General features: G+C 43.4%; 1 protein-coding gene across 1 annotated transcript in view; it reads left to right on the top strand.

The window, feature by feature from the left end:
- The window catches only part of Nhsl1 (NHS like 1), a 232,096-nt gene extending 212,162 nt beyond the window's left edge, over positions 1-19,934 (top strand). Inside the window, 4 exon segments of the mRNA XM_051164464.1 lie at positions 11,587-14,835; positions 15,319-15,451; positions 18,574-19,114; positions 19,116-19,934. Coding sequence (XP_051020421.1) covers positions 11,587-14,835; positions 15,319-15,451; positions 18,574-19,114; positions 19,116-19,280 — 4,088 coding nt within the window. The 3' untranslated portion in view covers positions 19,281-19,934.
- Positions 19,935-24,020: the final 4,086 nt, after the last annotated feature.

The following is a 24,020-nucleotide window of genomic DNA, read 5'->3' as shown; positions in this document are numbered from 1 at the left end:
GAATATATGTATTTATTAAAATCTCATTTTTAAGATAGCTACTATGCCAAAAGGCCAATACCACAAAACTCCCTCTCACCGATGCCAAGTAGTTCAGAACAGACCAGTCTGATGCTGTCAGAGACCTGACTATTTTCTACTTTCCCATAATGTGCTAATCTGCTTGAACTTTGGGAAAACTCTCTGTGGCTGTGGGTTCTATTGTCTGAAATGGAATTAACTTTAAAAGACACCAATAGGAAATGGGGATGCAGCTCATTGATAGAGCAGTGGCCTGGGTAAAACCCTGGGTTCAAGCCCTAGCACCTTAGAAAACGATGAAGAGTTCAGCTTTGACAGCAGCAGTGCTGCGGGGTCTCAGTGTGATGTTAGCACTTTCTCCTTATAAGGCTTTTTGGTTTCCATTACAATTGCCTCTCCTACTATAATGCAGTAATTCTCTATCTTCCTCAAGCTGCAAGCCTGTAATACAGTTCCTCATGTTGTGGTAACCCCCAACCATAAAATTATTTTATCGCTATTTCATAACTATAATTTTGCTATTGTTATTAGTTATAGTATAAATATCTGATATGTAACCCCTATGAAAGGGTTGTTTAACCCCGAAGAGGTCATGACCCACGTGTTGAGTACCACACCACATCTAAATTGTTAGTCTTTCTTGTCTGATGTTTGATAAGCTCAGACTTCAATTTGTTGTTACACATGAGCATCATACTCGTCTCTGTGGGGATGACTAGACGAATTCAGTCTACATATTGCCATTAATACACACTGATACAAAAATTGGTCTTTTGATCCAACCACTTTATGAAGCAGTCACACGCCAGGTAATTCATTCTCAAGTGGCAAGGAATCATTTTTGCAGTGTGTTATTAACACATTTGCAGCTCCTTTGGAAGTGAGCCAGAGGTGCCTTCCTCTGGAGGACACACAGCTAACACTGGGAACAGCCTTCTGGTGATAATGTGCTTTTCTTTTTGCGCCCTTCAGCCTCCATCATCATATGACTGGCTAACCTCATTATTAATACTTTATCATTTTACAAGCTTCTGGAAGGACATGCATGGTGTCAGCTTGCTTGACAATAACATTGCTTTGCTTGTTCTACTATTCTACGTTAGGGGAGAATTTTGATCGTCAGGCCAGCCTTCGGCGGTCTCTAATTTACACAGACACTCTGGTAAGACGACCGAAGAAAGTCAAAAGGAGAAAGACTATTACAGGAATCCCTGACATCATTCAGAAGGAGCTAGGTATGGCTCATCAGCGTTGCATTCTGTTGCCCCCCTCCTCCTTGCTGATCGAATTTACCACACTAACCTTGTATGGTGCTGTGAGATCCACATGCTCTGATAGTCAGCCTCCAGATGAGGTCTTAGGTGGATGTTGCACCCTATGCTGTGGAGCTGCTTTGGAGAAGAGGGATGGAGAAGAGGTTCTATGGAAACTTAGACCAATGGAAATCTAGAATTCCGCCATCATCTCCAGGGACACTGAGCATTGGTGGTTATGTCTATGATTCAGTTTACTTTTCATTTAGATCTTTTATTTAGATCTTGGGGTCTCACAGACGGAAACCTCTTTTAAGCCTCTACCTTAGGAGAAGCGCTTGTTAGATATTCTGGCAATGCTGGTGGGATGTTGTCCTAAGAAGTGTCAGTCTGAAGTTGTTTAATGGTAAATGTTATAGAAAAGATGGTGGTGAGGCTGCTGAAATGGCTCAGCAGGTAAGGGCACCCACTGCTAAGGCTGATGACCTGAGTTTGCTCCCTGGGACTCACATCAGTGGAAGGAGAGAACGAACTCCAGAAAGTTGTGTTCTGCCCAACACATGTGTGCCCCAGCACCTATGCAAACATGTAATTTTCTACATGTAATAAATACATGTAACAGATATAAAATATATTCGTGTATGTTTGATAACACCGCCGTCTAAAGCAAACAATTTCGCAGCTTCCCTTGTGTAACTTAGAAACAAACCAGGCTGGTTGGAGTCGTTTAGCTCACTGTTTGCTTGCCCGTAGGGGTCATGTTTATTTTCCTATGCTATCATAATGCTTTCGTGCACCCCCTGTGATCATTTTCTCCCCTTGTGTATCAATGGGACCCAGCAGGAGAGCCGGCAAGGCCATCTTACCACAGCTCCAGCTCCAGACTGTTGGGGTTCGAGCCCTAGACATTGCTCCACCTCTCTGAATTGCCTTGATTCTACAAATGGGATGGTGACCTTCACAGAGGCTACTACCTCATAGGGTTGTTTGAGGACCAAATGAGTTTATAAACAGGATGTACCTGGTCCCTGGTACACGGAAAATGGCCACTGTTATTATTATTATTATTATTTTTTAGGCCATTGTTATTTTGGGGGGACATAATGTTACTGTCTTGAAATTCACTTCTTCCTCTTTTGTCAGCTTGTGGACTTTTTTCATAATAGTTACCTTAATGTTTTTCTAATTTATTTAATTTTATTTTTATGTATATTGGTGTTTTGCCTGCACGTATGTTTGTGTGATCTTGGAGTTACAGACAGCTGTGAGCTGCCATGTAGGTGCTGGGAATTGAACCTGAGTCCTCTGGAAGAGCAGTCAGTGCTCTTAACTACTGAGCCAAAGCTCCAGCCCCCCCAAATGGATGTTTTAATTTACTTTTACTTACGGTTGAAGATTACACTGGAGAAATACAAGAATCATTATCTCTGAAATTGCTTACAGGTCTTTTAGTCAAAATGAGCTTATCCTAGCAACACAGATATTAATTACAGCACCTTGGGATCCCATTTTAGCCTCCAAAGCTACAGAGAGTGCACGTATTCATTTTCCTCCAGGGTCATAGTTTAAATACCTTGTAGGAGGAAGGGCAGACCTACTCTTTCTCAAATGGCATTTTTTCCCCTTTACCAACATCTAGTCCTAGAGTGTTAATACCCTTCTGGATTGTAGATACCCTTGGATAAGAATAGTAGTGCTTTGCCTCTTTCCACATAGTCCCAATGACCTGGTTCCAACGCAAGGGTTTAAAACCAAAGGCAGGGTCTGGAGAAGTGACTTAGGTGAAACAAGCTTATCTCTTAATTTGGCTCCCACTCAACACTGGGTGAACCACACATTCCTGGGATCCCAAAGCTCTGCCTCCATCCTGCAGTCTGAGGCAGTACCCTCTGCATGTGTGCACCCCCACACACTAAAAATAAAACAAAGAAAGAACAACATAAACAAACAAACTAGAACAAAGGCAGAGCCCGCACGGTGATTCACACTTAGAGTTCCAGCACTTGGGAGGTTGAAGCAGGTGAAATGCCATTGGCTACAGAGTGAGAACTAGCATTTGGGAGGTTTAAGTGGAATGCCTATGGACTACAGTACTTTCCCTGTCTCGGGGTGGGGCAGGGGAAGAAGAAGAAGAAGGAGGAGGGGGAGGAGGAGGAGGAAGAGGAGGAGGAGGAAGAGAAGAAAAAACAAGACTGAATTGCACTGATTTCTCAAATCTGTCTTTGTTCAGGCATTTTCTGAGCCCTCTATGAACTGTCTATAAATCTACGTACTAGTGACGTATGCACACTTTTTTCTCTCTTCAAAATTTAGTCATATCTCAACCTTTCAAGCCTTTTCTCCCTTTGAAGTTACAGGTCATACATATGGGGAAATAATCAGTATTTGTATTCTCAACTGTTTGATGAGCTGATTCCTTATAATGCTCAGGTAACGTTTCTTCATGAGGTGGCCTTTTCAGAAGATGTGCTTCAAAGGAATGACCATAAAACCAGGCAGCTGGGCCCTTAGTTAACCACTAAGGTTGCCTTTCCAACCAAAACATTCATTCTTTATGACTTTGTGCAGAGAGTAAGGATAGTTTGGCCAGAATAAAGATGCACATCTACACAAGTGTTTTTTATGAATTGTCCTCTGACGTCTCTTATATGAAAACTAAAACCTGATTGTTAGGATTTGGGGAGGGGTTATTTATTTCATTATTTTGTGTATATTAATGTTTTACCTGCTCACATGTATGTGGACAACATATATGCCTGGTGCTTCTGAGAGTACCCAATCCCCTGGGACTAGAGTTCTTTTAGATGATTGTCAGCTGCCATGTCAGTGATGGGAATCAAACCTGGGTAATGTGTAAGAACAGCAGGTACTCTCCAGTCGTGGTGGTGCACGCCTTTAATCCCAGCACTCAGTGAGGCACGGGCAGGCGGGTTTCTATGACTTGGAGGTCAGCCTGGTCTTCAAAACGAGTCCAGGACAGCCAAGGCTCAATAGAGAAACCCCGTCTTGGAAAACCAATAAATAAAATAAAATAAAATAAAGAATAACAGGTGTTCTTAACTGCTGAGCCAACTCTGTATCCTACAAACTAGACTCTTTAGTCATTTGCAATATTGAGCCAGTCAGGAAGACCCAATAGCTTAGTTGCTTATTTGATTTTCTGAAATGATCTGCCCATCAAGGGCAGCCACACGTTCTGCACTTCCAACATTTTTTTTTGGCGGGGCGGGGGTTGTTTGTTTGTTTTAAGATTTATTTACTTATTTATTTATTTATTACATATACTGTGTTCTGCCTATATGTGTGCCTGCATGCCAGAAGAGGTCACCAGATCTCATTATAGATGGTTGTGAGCCACCATGTAGTTGCTGGGAATTGAACTCAGAACCTCTGGAAGAGAAGACCGTGCTCTTAACCTCTGAGCCATCTCTCCAGCTCCCTAACATTGTTTTTAATTGATGAAGCACTTCTTTCTTTTTTACATGTGACATGGGATCACCACCAGTGCTGGAAAGAAAACATTTTCCCCATATTGTGGGGCACTATGGCTAAAAGCTGGTGGCTCAGGCCTGTGATCCTGCTACTCAGAAGACCAAGGCAGGAAAGTAACAAGTTCAAGGTCTGCTGAGGTTACAGGGTGAGTTCAGAGCCAGTTTAGGTAGCTGAGTGAGATGATCTCAAAGTTTAAAAAAAAAAAAATGTGGTGAAGGATCTGGGACTGTAGCTCAGTATTAGGGTACTATCCTAGCATGTGTAAAGGTCCTCGGTTCAGTCTGCAATATTGGGGGGAAAGTAAGGCCAACCAATCAAACTAAAGGATAGTTGGCTGGTGATGTAGCTAAGACCATAGAAGCTCTGGCTTTGATCACCATCCCTGTCTAAAACAGATGCGATGGCACACACCTGTAATCCCAGCATTGAGGAGATAAGGCAGGACAGTCAGAAGTTCAGGTCCATCCTCAGCAACATGGAAAGTGTGGGGCAAGTCTGGGCTCCAATGGGAGGAGACTTTTAAAAAGAAGTAATTAGAGAACAACTCTTTTTTTTTTTTTTAATTTAGTACTTATTTTTTATAGAACATCTTTTGATCATATTCTAACTCCTCCCCCAGTTTGTCCTAGAACCTCTTCTGCTCCTTATCCACCTAACTTCATGCTCTTTCTCACCACGCCTAGATCTAAGCGTTTCTTTTCCTGACACTTGCTCTATACCAGATCCGACCTCAGATCTGTTTGCCTCTGTCTCCTGGATTAAAGGCATGTTTGTATTCCAGCCGGATCACACACAGGTCTAGAAGACCTTTGGATATGATCTCTTGCCAGCCAAATCACATAGAACTAGACAGTCTTTAGCTAGTTGCCAGAACAACCAAGTTCTGAATTAACATTCCTCTACATCCATGTTTGATGACATAAGTATGTGGTGTCTTCAACAGCAGGGGCTTAACTTTAGATAGTAGAAGGTAACCAGTAGTATTGGCAATAGTCTGTGATATTTGACAGGGGAGGAGGGTCTGAGGGACCCTTTTGGCCAGTGACTCAAAAAAATATCACCAGTTTCCGGAACTGAGATTTTAGTGGGTAGTATGTGATGTCTGCTTCTCTCCTGTGTTTTATGATTGGCTGCATTTACATTCCTTGTGTTTGTCTAAGCTTCTACAGTAGTAAGTTTCTATATGGCATTATTATATTCTGTTTTTAAATATTGGCTAGTGGGATTGGTGGATATCATGAAAGGTAACAGTTGATAGGTTCTCTTTAGCGAAAGTGATATCTTTATATATATTTTAAATTCAAATAAATTCCATGACCTCTGTTGGCACCTAAACGACAGACCTTTATTACTAGTTCTTCTTTTGTGGTTAGGGTTTTGTTTTGTTTTTGTTTGTTTAAGCACATAGCATTTATCTATTCCTCTACTGAGACAACTGAAATTTATTCTGTGAAAATATTCATAGTTTGTTTTGGGAGCATAAATTTCGTGGTCATTCTGATAGGCTTTATATTAGTTGTTTCTCATCCAATTTTTTATAACATCTTTAAGAAAAGATTATTATTTTCATAAGAGAGCTATAACTCAGCTGTAGATGGTGAAGCATTTTGTCTAGCATTTTTTCTGGAGCCTAGAATAGCTTTACACCTTTCATTTTACCCAAAGGCATCAGGTTTTTGTTTGTGGTGTTTGAACAGTGTAATAGTGGTAGTTGAAAAATCTACCATAAATCTATGCAGATTTATGGGGAGGAAGTTGCACTATTTTTTAATATTCTCTTTTTAAGTCTCTGCCCCCCCCCCCAATACACACAGGAATCAAGTCCTGGGTTTCACATACTAGGAATGAGGGAATTCTATCACCAAAGTAAAACTATATCTATAGCTGACTTCTATGGTATTGAAAGAAAAGGACCTGTTATGACATGAAATTGAGATATCCTTGAACATTCGGAATTGATCCGGTACCAAACAGGTCAGCCTTCCACATCACCAAGTGCTAGAAACTTATACCTTATAATTTTCTATCTTTAATGTAGATATTTTCCCTCTATTTCTGCCCACTTGGCTCCTTCCTTCCTTCCTTCTTTCCTTCCTTCATCCCTTCCTTCCTTTCTTCCAGGAATAAGAAAGAGTTTATTCTAGATCCAAATTTAAATGACCATGGTCCGGAAACACAGATTTAGGTTACCCTAAATTCCATCTTCCAACATGGAAGCAGTTTCAGGAAGTTTTACATTTTTACAGAATAAAGAAGACTTTCATAAATCAAGCTAAGTTTAGAATATATTGGCGAGTGCAGCAGAGAGGTTAGTTACCGCAGTGTAGGGAATGCTTTTCTGTATGCCTCATTGGCTAACTTGATGATTAGCTTTTGGGTTGGTAGAAGATAGTGGTCTGCTAACTTAATAGATTCTAAAAGGTTTTTATCTGTTAGTTACAAGATGTTAGTTCCAAGACAGAGACAGGCGAGGAATAGTTGTTTATGGGGCTAAAGCTTAAAATAATTACCTTGTGGACCTGCCACATTCTAGCCTCTTCACATCACTGTAGTTCTAATTAGTCAATCAGTCTTTGGAGAAATAGCTTCTTTCCAGGCATTCTCATGGATAATTCCTTTTATTGACCAAGTATCACATGTTGAGCATGTGGGGGCCACATATTCTTTACTAAACATTATAAGATTTCTCTTAGCCAGGAGGCTCGTTCCTCGGGTCTGATGTTGAGGAGGCTGAGTTGGTTCCACTTGCCCTCTTTCTGAGAGATGTCTTAATGTATATGTTTGTGTGTCTCTCTTGTTTTGGTAAATACCTGCCAGAGTGTAGAGGAAGGTGATAGGAGCATCTTTGATAACAATATTGAGTTTCCATTGTCATGCTAAAGGAAAGGGCTTTTTGCTGGGGAACCTTCCTTGCACTGTGACATCTCCGAAGCTGATGAGAGTACACACACACACACACACACACACACACACACACACACACACACACACACGCGCGCACATATAATTGGGGACATGTTCATATGATGGTTATGTGTTGAATGATTATTAATATTTAATATTGAGTTATTATTTTAGTGAAATCAGTGATTATTCCTTAACCAGCTTTATACCCAAATAACCACACAGAGAGACTAACATCTATTTAATTAGCCTATAGCACAATGCTGCACAATAATTACTCCATCCTAAATCTCCATGCTAGTATAGTTTCCTCCCATTCTGATATTCCACTTTATACTTGCTTTTTACTCCATTCCTAGGTCTGGCTCATTGCTCCTGCTACTTCCTGGTCTTCTCCTTGTGGCTCCATCCTCTCCTTCCTTCTCTCTCCTCCCCTCAGTGGATCAGATGTCCCACCTCATTCTCTGTTATTGCTCAGCATTGGCAAGGTGGTTTTTATTAGCAACACAGAGAACAAAGGGTGGCATGTTTACACAAACTTGAAATAAACATCACAATGCGATGTGCAGATTGATCCAGACAGTGGAGTGGAGAAATCAGCATTTGAATGAACAAGTATAAACTGTACACAGTCCACAAGAACGTTATGCCAACAGTTATGTTTTGTCGGGCAGGGACAATTCTTAGGAACCCCATCCCAACCCTTGTCCTTCTAGGGGTGGCCAGTAGTGCTCAGAAAAGCCTGCATCTTGACCCCTCTAGTATTTACTACCAAAGCATTCCTGGTGCCTTATAACTTTTTGCTTTCCATTTGAGTAGGAAAAAAAAAAATCACCTTTTCCCTTATGCTCTCTTTTTAAATTAATCTTTTAAAATTTTATATGTGTACTATATATACACGCTGTTTTCCCCCTCCTAACCATTCCCATGACCCCCATTGCAAATTCATGGTTTCTTTCAAGCGTGTGTATGTTTGTCTATATACATTTATGAATATCCTCCTTAAGTGATTTAGTGTTGCTCTTTCATGTTTTAAGGACTGACCACTTGGTATTGGATAATCACCTAGAGTGTTCATACATGGGGATGACCCCCACACACAGTAGTCATTAATTGTTCTTAATCTAGGGATGTGGCCCCTTAAGATTTCCCCCACCCACACTGGCATGTCAACTGATGTAGTCATTGTCTGGGTCTTATTTAGTTGGTCATATTATTGAGATTTGATGGATGAAGCAGGATATAATCTTGAAACAGACTTCCTGGTCTTCTGCCTCTTATAACATCCACACTCCCTCTTCCCAGACGTATATGAGTCTTAGTTGTATGAGTTATGTTGTCTGTCTATCAGCTGGATCTAGGCAACCCACAATTAGTTGGTCTCTGCATTTTGACCACCTGTGGATTTCTGTAATAGTATTCAACTGCTATCTTCTTTGATATGAGCTACACTTACCTGTGGGTACAAGGATAAGTATTTAGAGTGTAATTAGTAATTATTTTAGTTTGGGCAGTGGGAGTAGTGGGTTCTTTAAAACTCATGACCGTCCCTGGTCACAGATAACTGATTAGGTTTAGTACTGCCATCCACTCCTTCCTGTGGAGTAGCCCTGTGACCAATTAAACACTTGATGGCTACCACTAAGATATAAGTGCCACTATTGCGATTTTAGGGATATTTTTCCATGCGGCTTATTGTTGTAGTTTGTTAAGTATCATAGGTGGTTAGGACTATGGATTGGCTTTCTTCCTTGGCAGCTTGTGTAGCACATCTCAGCACTGTGAGGGCTAGTCCTCAAAGGAGGTTTTCAGTTTAATTCCTTTAAGCCCTATGCTCAAAGTGTGTGATGTTGCCACTTACCTTCAGCTTCTGGGAGACAACCCAAGGCAACAGCAATACCTTATAATTGTTTGGGGAGTTACTTGGACTCACCTGACCAACAACTTGAAAGGAAGTTCCTTATGCCTGGCACTGAAGTTTTTGTTAGTCTATAGCTCTTTGGGGGAGCATTACCACCTCAAGTGTTGTAAACTTATTTAACTTCATTAGACGCATGTGCACAACACACATGTCATATCTAGTTTTAGGTAAATGTGAAATATGATCCTCTATGGCTTTTTCAAACACCCTTAGCGTTGTTTTTAGTCTGTCCTCCTGCCCCACTTAACGCTCCCCCTGGCTTTTCCTGTTTCCCCCTTCGTATGACCTATAACCCTTAATCATAGGATGATGCAGTAATATATGTGAGCGTCATGTTAAAGGGTTTTCATATTTTACAATCTGATAAGGTTATTTTGTCTAGTCTGCCCAGACATATTTCTTGCTGAATGAAAAACAAAACAAAACATCGAACCATGGCTTTGCCACTAGTTTTAAAGATTTGATTTTTACTAAGGATTGATTTTATTTCTTAGTTTGTCTTGGATAAGTTCCTGGCTTTGTGATTTTTTTTTTTTTCTTTTTAAGCTCTGCTATTTTCTGTATATCTTGATATCTGTTTATTTACAGTTACAGTTTTTATCACCTACTTCCTTCTTTTTTTTTATCCCTGCTTGTGTTTCTTCATTTCTCGTTTGAACATACTACTCTTTGGTTGGCTGTAAGCTCCAAGAAATAAATATCCCTAATTTGAGGGAATGTTCTGGATCAGATCCTGTAGCACTTCCCCTAACCAGCAGATTGTTTTTGAATGTCACCACTAGACAGATGATAATGGCTTAAGATGAATACTGAAATCCTTGAAACACAGATGGACTCATAAATCAATTTTCTTTTTCTTAGAGCTTCTTTCTGATAGAAGAATCAATGCAATTAACACTGGTTTTAGACCATTATCATTTGGATGGCATCTCTGTGGCCCTATTGTCTGACGGCTCCACTTATTTGATGCTTGATGCATGTGGTACTTTGCTCTGTAACTTGGTTGGGGGAAGGCTACCTTTAAGTCTTTCCTAGTAGGTAGTTTTTTGGAGTTTTGTTGCTGTTGGGGGTGTATATATGTGCATGTGTTTCTGTGAGGGGGGGTGGTATGTTTGTGGGCAAGTGTTCATACAGGTGTTTTACGCATGTGGAGGGTAGAGGATTCATCCACCTTGCTTTTTTTTGGGGGGGGAAGGGGTTTTTGAGACAGGGTTTCTCTGTGTAGCCTTGGCTGTCCTGGACTCATATTGTAGGCCAGGCTGGCCTCGAACTCACAGGGATCCACCTGCCTCTGCCTCCCAAGTGCTGGAATTAAAGGCATGAGCCACCACCACCTGGCCCACCTTGCTTTTTGAGACGGGGGTCTTTCATTAGTCTGGAGTTTCCCAAGTAGGCTAGAGTAGTTGCCCAGTGAGCCCTGGGATTACCTGGCTACCCACCATGCTGGCCTGGTTTGTGTCTTTCTAGGGATTGAAGCCCGATCCTCAAGCTTGTGTGGCAAGCACTTTACTGAACTGTCTCCTTGGGTTCTGCTGTTGGTGGGGACAAGGTATCACTATATAGCTCAGACTGGCCTAGAACTCAAGATTGTCTGCCCCTTCCTCCTCAGGATTAGGATTATAGGGGTAACCACCACACTCGGCAAACATCACTTATTTAAAAAGTTAGTCTCCCACAGTACTCAGTAACCATGACCTCAAAGGGGACACCCGAGAATTCCGTGTTCATTATTCATGTTATAGGATGATCTGCAGTTCCAGTTAAGAAGAAAAGTACACGAAATTGATAGCAAAGGTTTTAGGAGATACCAGGAATAGTTAAGTACAGCTGGGTACCGAGTCAAATAGAAAATGGTTGCGGGGTTTTGTTGTTGATAGTGTCTTGTTTTGTTTTTGTTTTATTATAAGAGAGTCAGAGGGCACTGAGAGTACAGGTGATCTTAACCTCCTATGGATTTCTATTTTCAGCTAACAAGCCTTTCTGCTTTATCTCCAGCATCAGTCACTGGCCAAGATGATGATGGTAGTGGTCACTCAGTGTACACCCCAGACCACTACTCTACGTTAGGAAGGCTTGATAGCTATCGGTCTGCCGGGCAGTGCTTGGAAACCAGGGATTCCAGCTGTCAGACAGAAGACGTGAAAATCATCCCACCGTCAATGAGAAGGATCAGGGCACACAAGGGACTAGGCATTGCCGCCCAGATTAACCACCTGTCGGGCTCCTCTGGCAACATGTCTGTGCTGAGCGACTCAGCTGGTGTTGTGTTCCCGTCTCGCCTCAATAGCGATGCTGGTTTCCACAGTCTTCCGCGTTCTAGTGCAAGAGCAGGCACCTATTCCCTGGAGGCAAGGATGGGTGCCCTGGGCTCTGCTGAAGATATGGATGGCACTTTTTCCTACCAGGGCAGTAACTCACAGGAATGTGAAAACTTTGCACATTTAGGAGGTGCCTCAAGGACTGGGATGCTTTTGAGGCCCAAATCCCAGCAGCTGAAGTTCTTAGAGAGTGAAAGCATAGCAAGCCCAGCCTGCGTGGTTTCGCCTCACGCAGCCTATTCCACCAGCATCATTCCAAACGCCACCCTACTGTCCTCTTCAGAGGTTATTGCTATTCACCCTGCTCAGAGCGCTGGACAGCTGGACAGCAGAGTACCTGGCTCATCTTTGTACTCAAAGATAAAACCCAGAGACCACCCCACACCCAGATGTTCCGTGAAAGATGACCCCTGGAACGAAGGTCGTACCAGTCTCTCAAAGGCTTTAGCCTCACCTGCTTCCAGTGCCGCCACGTTGTTATCCCTCTGTGATTCCGAGGTCTCTCTAAATGCCCCAGCAAGTAGGGAGAATGGGTCCCAAGCCATACTCTGTCACTGTAGAAACAGCCTGAGCTTTCCTCCCCACCCTCCGGACATGGATGGCAAGAGTGAGTCTACTTATTCAGGGGACAGGGGATGTGGCAGTTCTGAGGCCTGGGAATATAAGTCATCCAGCAATGGGCAGGCATCCCCACTGAAGCCACACCTGGCCACCCCTGGTTGCTCCACCCCTACCAGTAACATGAGTAGCTGCAGTTTGGACCAAACATCTATCAAGGAGGATGCCAGGTCCCTGTATTCAGAGGACCAGGATGGTTACTATCCGGCCACTCAAAGTGATTCTAGACAAGAGGCTGGGAACTTGTACAGTATCAGTGATGGCTTTGGGAACCGCAGGCACAGCATGGTCAATGTTTTTGATGGAAGGACTCAGGGGAGTCAACAGGATCAGGCCTGTCACCAAGACAAATCTCTTTCGAGAAACATCTCTCTAAAGAAAGCAAAAAAACCACCCCTGCCACCCTCTCGGACAGACTCACTGCGAAGGATTCCCAAGAAAAACAGCCAGTCAAATGGACAGGTGCTCAATGAGAGCCTGATCGCCTCGCTCCAGCACTCGCTGAAGCTAAGCCTCCCTGGCAAGGGTAGCAGCTCGCCTTCCCAGAGCCCCTGCAGTGACTTTGAGGAACCCTGGCTCCCTCGGTCAAGGAGCCAGAGCATTGTTAGCGAGGGTAGTAGCATGACCTCCACTACTACCCCCAATGTGTATTCTCTGTGTGGTGTCACGCCGTCGCAGAGCGACACAAGCAGCATCAAGTCGGAGTACACGGACCCTTGGGGCTACTATATCGACTACACAAGCTTGCAGGAGGATCCAGGGAACCCCGCAGGGGGCTGCTCGGCCAGCAATGAGGCACCAACTGGAAATGGGCCAGTACGCCACACCCAAGAGGGCTCTAGAGTCCCAATGCCCCAAGTGCCCAGCAACTCAGTTAAACCAAAGATCACCTCACCAGAGAAGTCACAGAGAGTCACTTCTCCATCCAGTGGGTATTCTAGCCAGTCGAATACACCCACAGCACTCACCCCTGTGCCTGTGTTTTTAAAATCAGCCTCACCAGCAAATGGGAAGGGGAAGGCCAAGCCCAAGGTTCCAGAAAGGAAGTCATCTCTGATCTCCTCAGTGTCCATCTCCTCCTCATCCACTTCTCTCTCCTCTAATACTTCTACTGAAGGAAGCAACACCGTGAAGAAACCGGATTCAGCCCTGGCCTTTCCCCTTGCTCCTCCCCCTCTTCTTCCCCCTCCACCTTCTCCCAAGTCCCCTTATCTTCCACCACCTCCTCCTCTGGCGGATTGCTCTGAGGGCTCTCCTCTGCCTCCCTCTCCTGTGTTCCCCCCTCCACCACCAGAAGCCCTTGTTCCCTCCTGCTCCCCCACTGACAGGTGCCTTTCTCCTCCCCCCATAGTACTTAGCCCCCCTCTGCCAAGGTCCTCACCTCCCTTGCCAGCTCCTCCACCTTTCTTGCCCTCCTCAGAACCCCCACCCCCTCCGCCCTTGGACCCCAAGTTCATGAAAGAAAATAGGCCTGTTGTGAAAAATTCTAGCCAGTCTGAACCCTCTCGAGAGGCCCCCAGGCGGCCTGCCAACAAGGAGGAGGGCTGCCGACCCCCCATGCCCCTGATCACCACGGAAGCTTTGCAGATGGTGCAGTTGAGGCCAGTGAGAAAGAACTCAGGTGCCGAGGCATCTCTGTTTTCTGAACCGTCAGTACAGGAACAACGAACTCCGACTGCTCCACAGTATCACTTAAAGCCATCTGCTTTCCTCAAATCCCGAAATAGCATAAATGAAATGGAGAGTGAAAGCCAGCCTGCCTCTGTGACGAGCTCGCTTCTGATGCCTGCCAAGAGCCAGAGTCAGGGTGACCATGACAGTGCAGCTGAGCGTGGCAGCCTTCACAGCCGCAGCGATGGAGTTCCAGGCCTGGGGCCCAGCCTCAAGACCACTCTGGCCCCAGACTCGTCACCCAGCAGGAAGCCACCCCCCATCTCCAAGAAACCCAAACTGTTCCTGGTGGTACCACCTCCGCAGAGAGATTTCACCGCGGAGCCCACAGAGAACGGGAGCGAAGCATTCCCAGGCGTGCCCAGCCCTAGCAGGGCAGACGGGGAGACTGTGCACAGCCAAGAGGAGAAATCCACCCCAGCACCCCAAGCTGGCTCTCATGCTACGGCCCCCACCCCCGGCAGTCCCGTTCTGGAAAGAGGAACTGCACGGTCCTTGTCCCCTGGTACTGTGGAAGCCAATGTCCCCATGGTCCAGCCCAGTACCTCACCGGGCCCCACACAACAAGAGTCAGCCAAGAGCAGCGTGGATGATGAGAGAAATGCGAAGAGCTGCCTGTCTCAACAGAGCGGCGGAGGTAAGCCTGGCTGCTCTGTTTTACTCCTCTGATCCTCTGGAGATGAGCCAAATAGGGCTGCTGAACACTCGTGGAAACCAGGTGAAGCAGCCTAGACTTAGGCGAAAGACGGCAGTGTGTGGGCTTCTTACACCTCATTACCCAAGCTGCTTTGTGAAAAATTAAAAAAAAAAAAAAAACAAAACTCTGGATCCAAGAGTAGGAAAGAGTGAGGAGTGGGGAGTGGGGGTAACTCTGCAGCAGGGTTAATCTCAAAGAAACGTTCTAACGAAATTTAAGAGCAAATTAGTCCAAAGTCTGTAGCAAGAAATCGCTCTGGATGCCAGGCTAGTGAGTGTTAAACTGCAGACCCACCGGGCTCCCCACCCCCACCCCGGCCCCCTTGCCTGTCACATTGTCAGGAATGGCAGGAAAGGGCCATATTTCAGAGCCAGGCAAAGGACAGCATCTAGTGTTTTCCTGCCTTTTTTTTTTTTTTTCTAGCTGGTTTGCTGGAACACAACGCAGCTACTTCCTCCTCAGACACTGGGGACTTGTCGCAGGAAGAAGGGAGTGATGAGGTGATGACCCCCACTAGACCCAGGACCACAGAAGACCTGTTTGCAGCCATTCACAGGTAACCCAAGCTCCTCTGTCGTACTTTAATATACTTTATCATTTCTTCTTTGCAGATGGGCCCCTCCGTTTTCTTGAGATTTCCTCTGTTAACTAGCCATGACTCATTTAAGTTTATTCATTTTTAAGTGTCTTTCTTATACTTTAATTTCCTTTTAAATCCAATTTCTGTTTTACGTTGTTCCATTGATTTCTGTGTTGACACTGAGGGGTGAGTGTGATGCCTCCTTGTAGACACAGCTGTAGCTGGCAAGACCCCTAGTGTGTCAGTCATATGACCAAATGTTTACAAGATTTGGATCCAATCAGGAGTGAGGAATGCCGTGTGTTCTGTGGACATAGGGTACAGAGCCTCACTATACAGAGCTGCTTTTCTGAGCATGCTTTAGTTGGTTTATTTATCATTATTTTTTGCTTGTGTGTTTATTTTTAGAAAACCCATAATTTCATAGTGCTTTCTTTTTGTCTTCTTAATATTTCATCAAGAGTATATGTTTCTTTTTTGTTTTTTTGTTTTTTGTCCCCAAACTCCTCCCATATGTACCCCCATCCAACTTTGTGTTTCCTCTCTTAAAAAAATTTAAAAGCCACTAAAACAAATGAGGTCCAATTTGTGTTGTCCAACTCACTGAGCTGCCCTGGAGTGTGGTTGAAATATCCAGTGGTTCCATTGAAAGAAACTGACCTTCCCTCTCCCAATAGCTGTCATTTGTGAATCGCCTCTTGATGAGGGGTGGAAGTTTGTGCCCACTCTCCCTCCTCTGTGCTGGGGTTTTGTATAGCTTGCCTTTATTCAGGTCTTTTACAGAGTGTGAGTTCATTTGTACATCCATCCGGAAATGCTATTCTCCTAAAGTTGTTCACCACCTCTGGCTCTAACAGTCTTTCCACACATTTGTTTCTTCACTTCTTCTCTCCCAGAGCTTTGTGGTGAGGGTGCAGGACTGAGCATGCCTAAGTCTCTCAAGGAGTAACATTTCTTTGGCAAGAGTGGAAAAAAAAGGGGGGGGGGGTAATATATGACTCTTTAAATCTTACTGTATAGCCCTAGCGCCATCTGCTGGCTATTCAGAAAAGTACAGTTGGTTTTTCAAAGAAAACTGTTATTGTGTGGCTTTGCTTATTAGGTTGCTTGGCTGTATACAACTAAATCCTTCCCCACAGCTGCATCATAGTAGAAAATAATGAGATTAAGATACCTACAAGTGCTTAAAGCACCAATGCAGTGTAGAGGAACCTTTGTGCTGTTGAGGTTTCCTTACTACCAGGGTTCTAAATAATTCCTGTGAATATTTCTCCCTGAGTCAGAGTCCTTTGTTTTCCTTATGAGACCAAGTACCTTATAAAAATGATTTGATTCTCTGTATAAATAACCTCTGCCAGCAAGCTCTCAAGTTCTTAGAGTTTAAGTGAAAAGATTGTTGCATGTGGTAGAAGAAAGTTCCATCCTTAACTTGAACTCTGTGCCGTACCAAAGCGTCTAACGTGGGGGAAAACAAACTGGACTATGAATTATCAAGTTGAGCTGACAAAGAATTATATGTAGGTCTTTGTCTTGTCTTCGTTTTTGTCTCTCAGCTGTAGTTTTGGTCTTAAAGACCAACCTCATAACTGTTGCCTCACTGGTTTCTTTGATCTCATTAGAAATAAAAAGGGAGCTAGCTACCTGGTTGTTTCTTAAAACAGGAAAGTGAAAATGCATCTTTTGAAAGCAAAGTAAGTGACATTTGTAGAGGTTTACGCAGATGTTCCTAACGGTAGCCATGTTGGACACATAATAAGCACTCAATAAATACTTTCTCAATTAAATGAAACCAATTGGAACTTAACTGTCAGGAAAGTCTTATGAGACTTAATGTCTTTGATTTAGTATGGAATGCACCAAGTTTCTAAATATACAGGCGTCTCTATTTATAGTCATAAGCCATAGAGATGTGTGTTGCCAAGTTACTGTGTGTACTACCTACTCAGTCTCAAGGAAACTCAACTGTTACGGAGCCAAATTACTGCAGCGTTTCTGAAACAGAGACAGTGCCATTTATTACAGATATAGAAATCATCCAGTTTCTACTATTCTCTGTACTCATGGGAGAACTAAATGCCAAGTAGCCTTAGGAATACATTGTAAAGAGAGAGGTTGGCTGTATGCTAATATCTGTTGTGGCATTAATACCAACTAGCAGTTTAATCAAAGTTCACCTGAATTCTGGGACATTTAGAACTTTATTTTCATGTCCTTCAGTGTCTAAATTCATAATGTAAAATAAACACTATCCAATTTGAAGCATAGCTCTCGAGTTTTATAATAATGCAAATTAATTCTCTTCCGATTTAAAGCCAGATGGAAAGTGTAGAACACCAATTGAGGTGTGAAATTTTTATATTTATTGAAGTAATTAGACTTCAAGCTGTTGTTAACTATTTAAATGTCTGTTATAGCCATCATCATTAGAAACACACATGGGGGGGGGAGAGAGAGAGAGAGAGAGAGAGAGAGAGAGAGAGAGAACATTCAGAGATATCAGAAGTTTAAATTTAGCTCATTTTGTAAGAGGTAGCTGCCTCCTCAGAAACAGCATTTTTTATTTGCTTGTTTGTTTGTTTTTAATCTTGCTGTCTCTTTTAGTTTATCCCCAAATTTCCACAATATGGTTGTGGCTTTTTGTGTCTCAGCATCGTCTTACCATTTAAAAGCAAATCAAAACATTATCATGCCACAGGCTAGTGCCTGAGAGGTTGGGAAGAGCTGAGTTGCCCTGCTGGGTAAGCAGTGTAAATTGCAGAAACATGAACTGAGCTGTGCTAAGTGAGTCTGTGGGCTGGGGGAGGGAGGGTCCTTGCCTACATTTCAGTTTCCCTTTTAATATATAAATTCGACTGGACTCTTTCTAAACTGTTTTCCAGCTCTATAATTTGAAGTTGTCATTATTTCACTCATTACTCTTGTTGAACACTGAGCAGAACTGTTGAACAAAAAATGCTTTAGGCCATACTCTATGGTGTGTGTGTGTGTGTGTGTGTGTCTGGTGCCATGTCTTCAGAGGCAAATGTACATAGTGACAGGATTGCAGCGAGTATCGCTGAGAGTTGACTTTTATTTAAATTTTGTTTTTATTATTTTAGATCTAAAAGGAAAGTCCTTGGCCGTAAAGACTCGGAAGATGATCACACCCGAAATCATTCTCCCTCCCCGCCAGTGACACCCACGGGTGCTGCCCCTAGCCTGGCCTCTCCGAAGCAAGTAGGGTCCATCCAGAGAAGCATTAAGAAGAGCGCTACCAGCAGTGACAACTTCAAAGCTCTGCTGCTGAAGAAGGGGAGTCGCGCGGACACCAGCGCTCGCATGTCGGCGGCAGAGATGCTCAAGTCCACGGACCCTCGATTCCAGAGATCTAGGTCAGAGCCTTCGTCAGATGTCCCGGACAGCCCGTCCAGCTGCTCCCCCAACAAAAACAGGAGAGCCCAGGAAGAGTGGGCCAAGAATGAAGGCCTGATGCCTCGGAGTCTGTCCTTTTCGGGCCCTCGGTACAGCCGAAGCCGGACACCACCCTCCGCGGCCAGCAGCAGGTACAGCTTGCGGAACCGCATCCAGAGCAGCCCCATGACCGTCATCTCCGAGGGAGAGGGAGAACCTGTGGAGCCAGCAGACAACAAAGCACACCGGGGCTCTGGATGCCGCCAGGGGATGCTCTTTGGACAGACTGGTGGGGCAGGAGATGGACCAGGACAGCCTGCTGTGTAGCGAGGAGCCCGCCCGTGTGGATGGGATAGGAAGGGCAGAGGGCAATGGTCCCTCGGAGCAGTGTGTGGGTACTGAACAGAAAAGTTAGGGCCAGACCTGCCTCTCTTGAGTGAGGCAGGAAGGTGGGCAGTGCATTACTCTAGGAAGTCTATGCAGCTGTTTCCTGGCTTGCGGGCATCCTACTCAGCCTTGGTGTTGGGAGAAGTCTTAGCTCTGCGGGTCACTCAGGACTCACTCGCCATGTGGCTTAAAGCAAGTAGAAGCTTCAACTTCTGAAAGTGCTTCCTGGGGAAGATTTTTGTTTTTGTTTTTATTTCTCCAAAATGCTGGGTGTGTGTAAATATATGCATTTTGAACACTTCATTCTAACACACACACACACACACACACACACACACACACACACACACACACACTAACATTATGTGTAGAAATAGGAGAAAACGTCAGCGTTCAAGCAGAGTAATGGAGTCTTCTAGACCATGGTGGTAACTGCTTTCGAAACATTATGGGTATGGGAATGAGTAAGGTCACTAAGAAGAGACTCTAAGCTGTTATTTCTAAGAGGCAGTGGGTTGGCGCTAAATACAGAACATGTCTGTGTGTACACTTGCTACAACTGGAGACACACGTGAAAACCGTGAAGAGGCTGAGAAACGGCTAAGCAACTCACTGGTTCAGGTACTTTTTGGGGGTGGGAGAGGTTTGCTGCCTCCTCCTCCTCCTCCTGCTCCTCCTCCTCCTCCTTCTCTTTCTCTACTTTCTTTTGTAAAAATAACACACGTGGAAGTGGCAAGACTGTGTCCTGTGCCTACTGCACACATTTCTAGCCCGATGTCAGAAGCATGGGAGGACTCTTTGTTGTTGTTTGTTTGTTTACATTAATTCCCTTCTGGAGTTGCAGCCAAGCCCTTCTTTGCCAACTGAGGTGATGGCACAGAAGAATGAGGCAAGAGTAGGATCTCCCGAGAGGAGGGCAGGGGGGTGAGTGATACTGCTGCCTTTGTTTCCTGCTTATCAAATAAAATATTTTCAGAATTAAATCAGAAAACATGCACTATAGAACAGTGGGTGAAGCTTTTCCTTTAAAAAGAATTGTTTTTGTTTTAAAACCAGAGTTTAACCTTTCACATGACAGTTTGTCACTAGCACTATTGACATTTGATAACTTTTGGATTTCCTTTTGGTTATACCAAAGAAAAAAAAAGTACGGCTATTTTTCTCCCTTGAACTGCTTGCAGCATCATGTTCTAATTTAGAAGGTTTACCAGAATCAATTATATATTATCTCATTTTGAAGAAAATGCTGACTCTTGTTAGTGAAAGAACTTGATAAAAATTGGTAGGGCTTGGCTATTAATTAGCCTTGGGAAATGAGTTTTTAGATTAAAGACTTTTTTTTGCACTGTTTGGTTTGTGTGATTTTGTATTTGTCTGTGAGTTGAATTGCTGAGTCCCTTCTAGGTCTCTCCTGTCAGAATTCCAGACATGCTTTCAAACTGGGATAAAAGTGGGCAAAGTATTTGTTTTAACATAATGCCCTCGTGACCCTTACTGCCTTCCCAGTTCTGCGTCACAATGGCTACACTGAGCTTCTAAAGCTGCTATGGGTTGCCACTGGCAATGTGTGACAGTATCTGGACGTTAAACCACATAAGCCAAAGCATCATAAGGCTTCTTATGCAGAAGCTTCGATACTCATTTCAGATACATCTTTGAGGGAAGAACTTTGACAGAACTCCTTTCCTTCCTATAGAAAACAAAGCACTTCTCACAGCCACAAATGACAACTTGACATGTGGCCACAGGGATTTTTTTTTTTTTTTTTTAAATATCCTTTGGGTCAATTTTCAATTGCATGGGGCACCCATATCATTTCTTGTAAATCTTAGAAAGGTCATGTTGGCTTTTGAATGCCTAGAAAAGATTAGAATGTATGTGGATATCAGAAATCTTTAACTTAATATATCAATATTTGTTTGAAGGTAAGATAAGCAGCATTAGAACTAATTATAAAATGATTTAAAACCCCCATTTAAAAGGTATTTATTAGGCTTTAAGTTTGTTTTGAATAAAACAATTGTAAAATCAGTATTTGAAACTTCCTTGTATGTGCATTTAATTTTTTAAAAACTTTCATAGAGGTACATATTGTATGGTAACTATATTGTTCCTCATATCCCCTCTCTTTACTTTTCTCTCCATCTCCCATTAGTTTCCTTGGTTCCCCTGGACAGGTTAATGTCTATTTTTGATGGACACACAGTTTTAAATAACCGCACTGTTCTACTACTACAGAATTATTGTTGAGTATTTTAGTGGCTACGAAGTGGACATTAGTATAAAACCCAGACTGTGCCTTGTGGGGGACGAGGGGCTGCGGGCTGGGGAAAGAAGACAGAGTGTCACAGGCACTGGCTGCTACCTCTGAAGATACAAGGAAAAACACCCAAAAGTAACATCCTAAAGTGTGAGTGATGGACCAGTCATTTAGTTGGTGTGGTGTGTAGAGGGTAGGAAAACTTTTGGCAAATATGGGAATATACACAGAAGACTCTAGAGTCACGGTGGAAGCATGCTGTGCGCCCAGCTTTGCGGATGTTTCTTGTGTGAGGACCACATCTGCTAGTGGTCTGGGTCATACTCAAAGCTTCTTGAGAACAAACAGTCAGTCCTCATACCCAAGAACTGGAGAACTGGAGAAGCTCCAGGACTAAATTCCAAATCAGGGACAAATAAATGAGTATTTGGAAACAGCCTTAACTTGGGTTGGTTTGATGTCCTTTGAGTATTTCTGAAGAATTTTAATTGAAATCTGTCACCTTTCATGTGGGGACACGAATGAGTATTTATTAAATTATATTAAAAATATATTTATAAATAATTATTTTATCATTTGTAACGTATACTTCCCTCTATATTCCAAAAGTTCTGTATCTATGAAGTCAACTAACTATAGATCCCATAGCATGTGAAAAAAGGGAGAGGTGGGTTTGCCTTTCATGTTAGACCATTTTGTAATTTCATTTGAGGAATCACAATGACAAGGAAAGAAAAGGGGGCATTTCGGCATCTCCATTATCTTCACTCACAGGTGACACACCCCAGTCTATAGCTGGTGTCCTGGCAGTCAGATGGCATACTAGATACACCCCATTGTTTGTGCATGAATATTTTTCTCGGCTTGCATGTGAATAAACACTTATACTGATGAGAATCCATCATTAGCATCTTAGAAATGTTGTTAGCTTTGCCAATTTTATAACATGATGGTTCTTATGGGATCTAAGTAACAAAAGTTTGGGGCACAATAACACAATCCCATGTTTCCACCTCTCCCAGTATCTTACAGTATTCCAGAAGGCATTCGTTCAGTCTTATAGTTAGTACAACATGTTTTTAGGACCCCAGGAACCTGAACCTGCACTGTAGTTCTCATATTGCATGAGAAAGAGGGAGAGGGAGAGAGAGGGGAGAGAAAGGAAGGGAGGGGAGAGAGAGAGAGAGAGAGAGAGAGAGAGAATGATATGCATGTTTGATATTGAATGTTAGTCACTCTCCATCTTATTTTTGAGAAAAGGGTCTCATTGAATGTGGAGCTTCATGGGGCAAGGCTATCTGGGCAGTGAACACCAGAGATCTGCTTGTCTCTATGGTCCCAGTACTGCGATCGTAGGCACACAGTCTTCTCACATGGTGCCAGGGCTCTGAATTCAGGTGCTCGTGCCTGTGTAGTAAGCACTTTACCAGCAGAGCCATCTCCCTCCCATCTGACTTTACCATTCACAAACATAGTCTGTGGTTTGTTGTTTCCTTTACCAAAGATAACTCCAGTACCACAGGATCTAGCAAACCATATGGTCCATGTGGCTAATTCCTTTACTCCTCTCACTTCCAAAGAAGCCTTTCAACTAAGGACAATGTAACCTCTCTACTGTGTCAACGTTCACTTCGGGACTCTACCTGATGCCTCAAGCATACCTTACTCACATTCTGGCTAAGTGGGAACACAAACTCCTTCCAGCTCCAGGATGTGTAAATTATTTACTGAGCGGCTTTCTAGTTCTTCAGTCTGGGTAACTTCTTTTCACTCTTTCCACAGTCAAGTGCAAACCCTAAGAAGAACCACTGAAGAGTTTTCTCCCTTGATTTTGCTTGTTTTCACTTTGTTTCCTCCCTCTTTCCCCACTTGCTTTGCCTTCTTTCATTGTATTTACTGTGCCCAACAAACTCCACTAACATTGGTCTCCATGACACTGATTTCTGTCTCTCTATTCACTACCTTGGATGGTCTCTGGCTCCCCATTTCTGCTTTGCTGCCTAGAAAATGCCTCCAAGACATTAGCATGGGCAGTGCCTCCCTGGACTCATGTCATTTCTTCTCTCTGAGAGATCACATCCTATACACTGTCAGCTCCAATGGCTAGATGCCATTGCTTTACATTTTTTTGTCCAGATTTTTGTTTTAATATGTAATGGTAATATATATATAAATTGGTAACTTGAGTTTGTTTTTTTTACCATCATGGCCAGAAGCAGATGTTCCTCACAAGACAACTAAAAGGTACTACCACTCAAGACCCCACTGGTTTGCTATTTACTACCCTGGTTGGGGTAAAGGAGGTTTAGAGTATTACAATTTTCCCAAGATGAAAAAGCTGAGTTAATTGTAACAAAGACTAGAAGGCCAGGGAGTTTGCTCAGTGGTTAAAATGCTTGCTATAAAAGCATGCTTACCAGACTTCAGAGCCCCAGAAACTATGCAGATGCTTAGTGGGTGTCACAGACCACCTGTAATTCCAGCGCTGGAAGGCAGAGACAGGATCCC

The sequence above is a fragment of the Acomys russatus genome, chromosome 21 (genome assembly GCF_903995435.1).
Source record: "Acomys russatus chromosome 21, mAcoRus1.1, whole genome shotgun sequence".
Taxonomy (NCBI): Eukaryota; Metazoa; Chordata; class Mammalia; order Rodentia; family Muridae; genus Acomys; species Acomys russatus.
The sequence above is the reverse complement of the archived record's forward strand: the minus strand, read 5'-3'. Positions and strand labels throughout refer to the sequence as shown.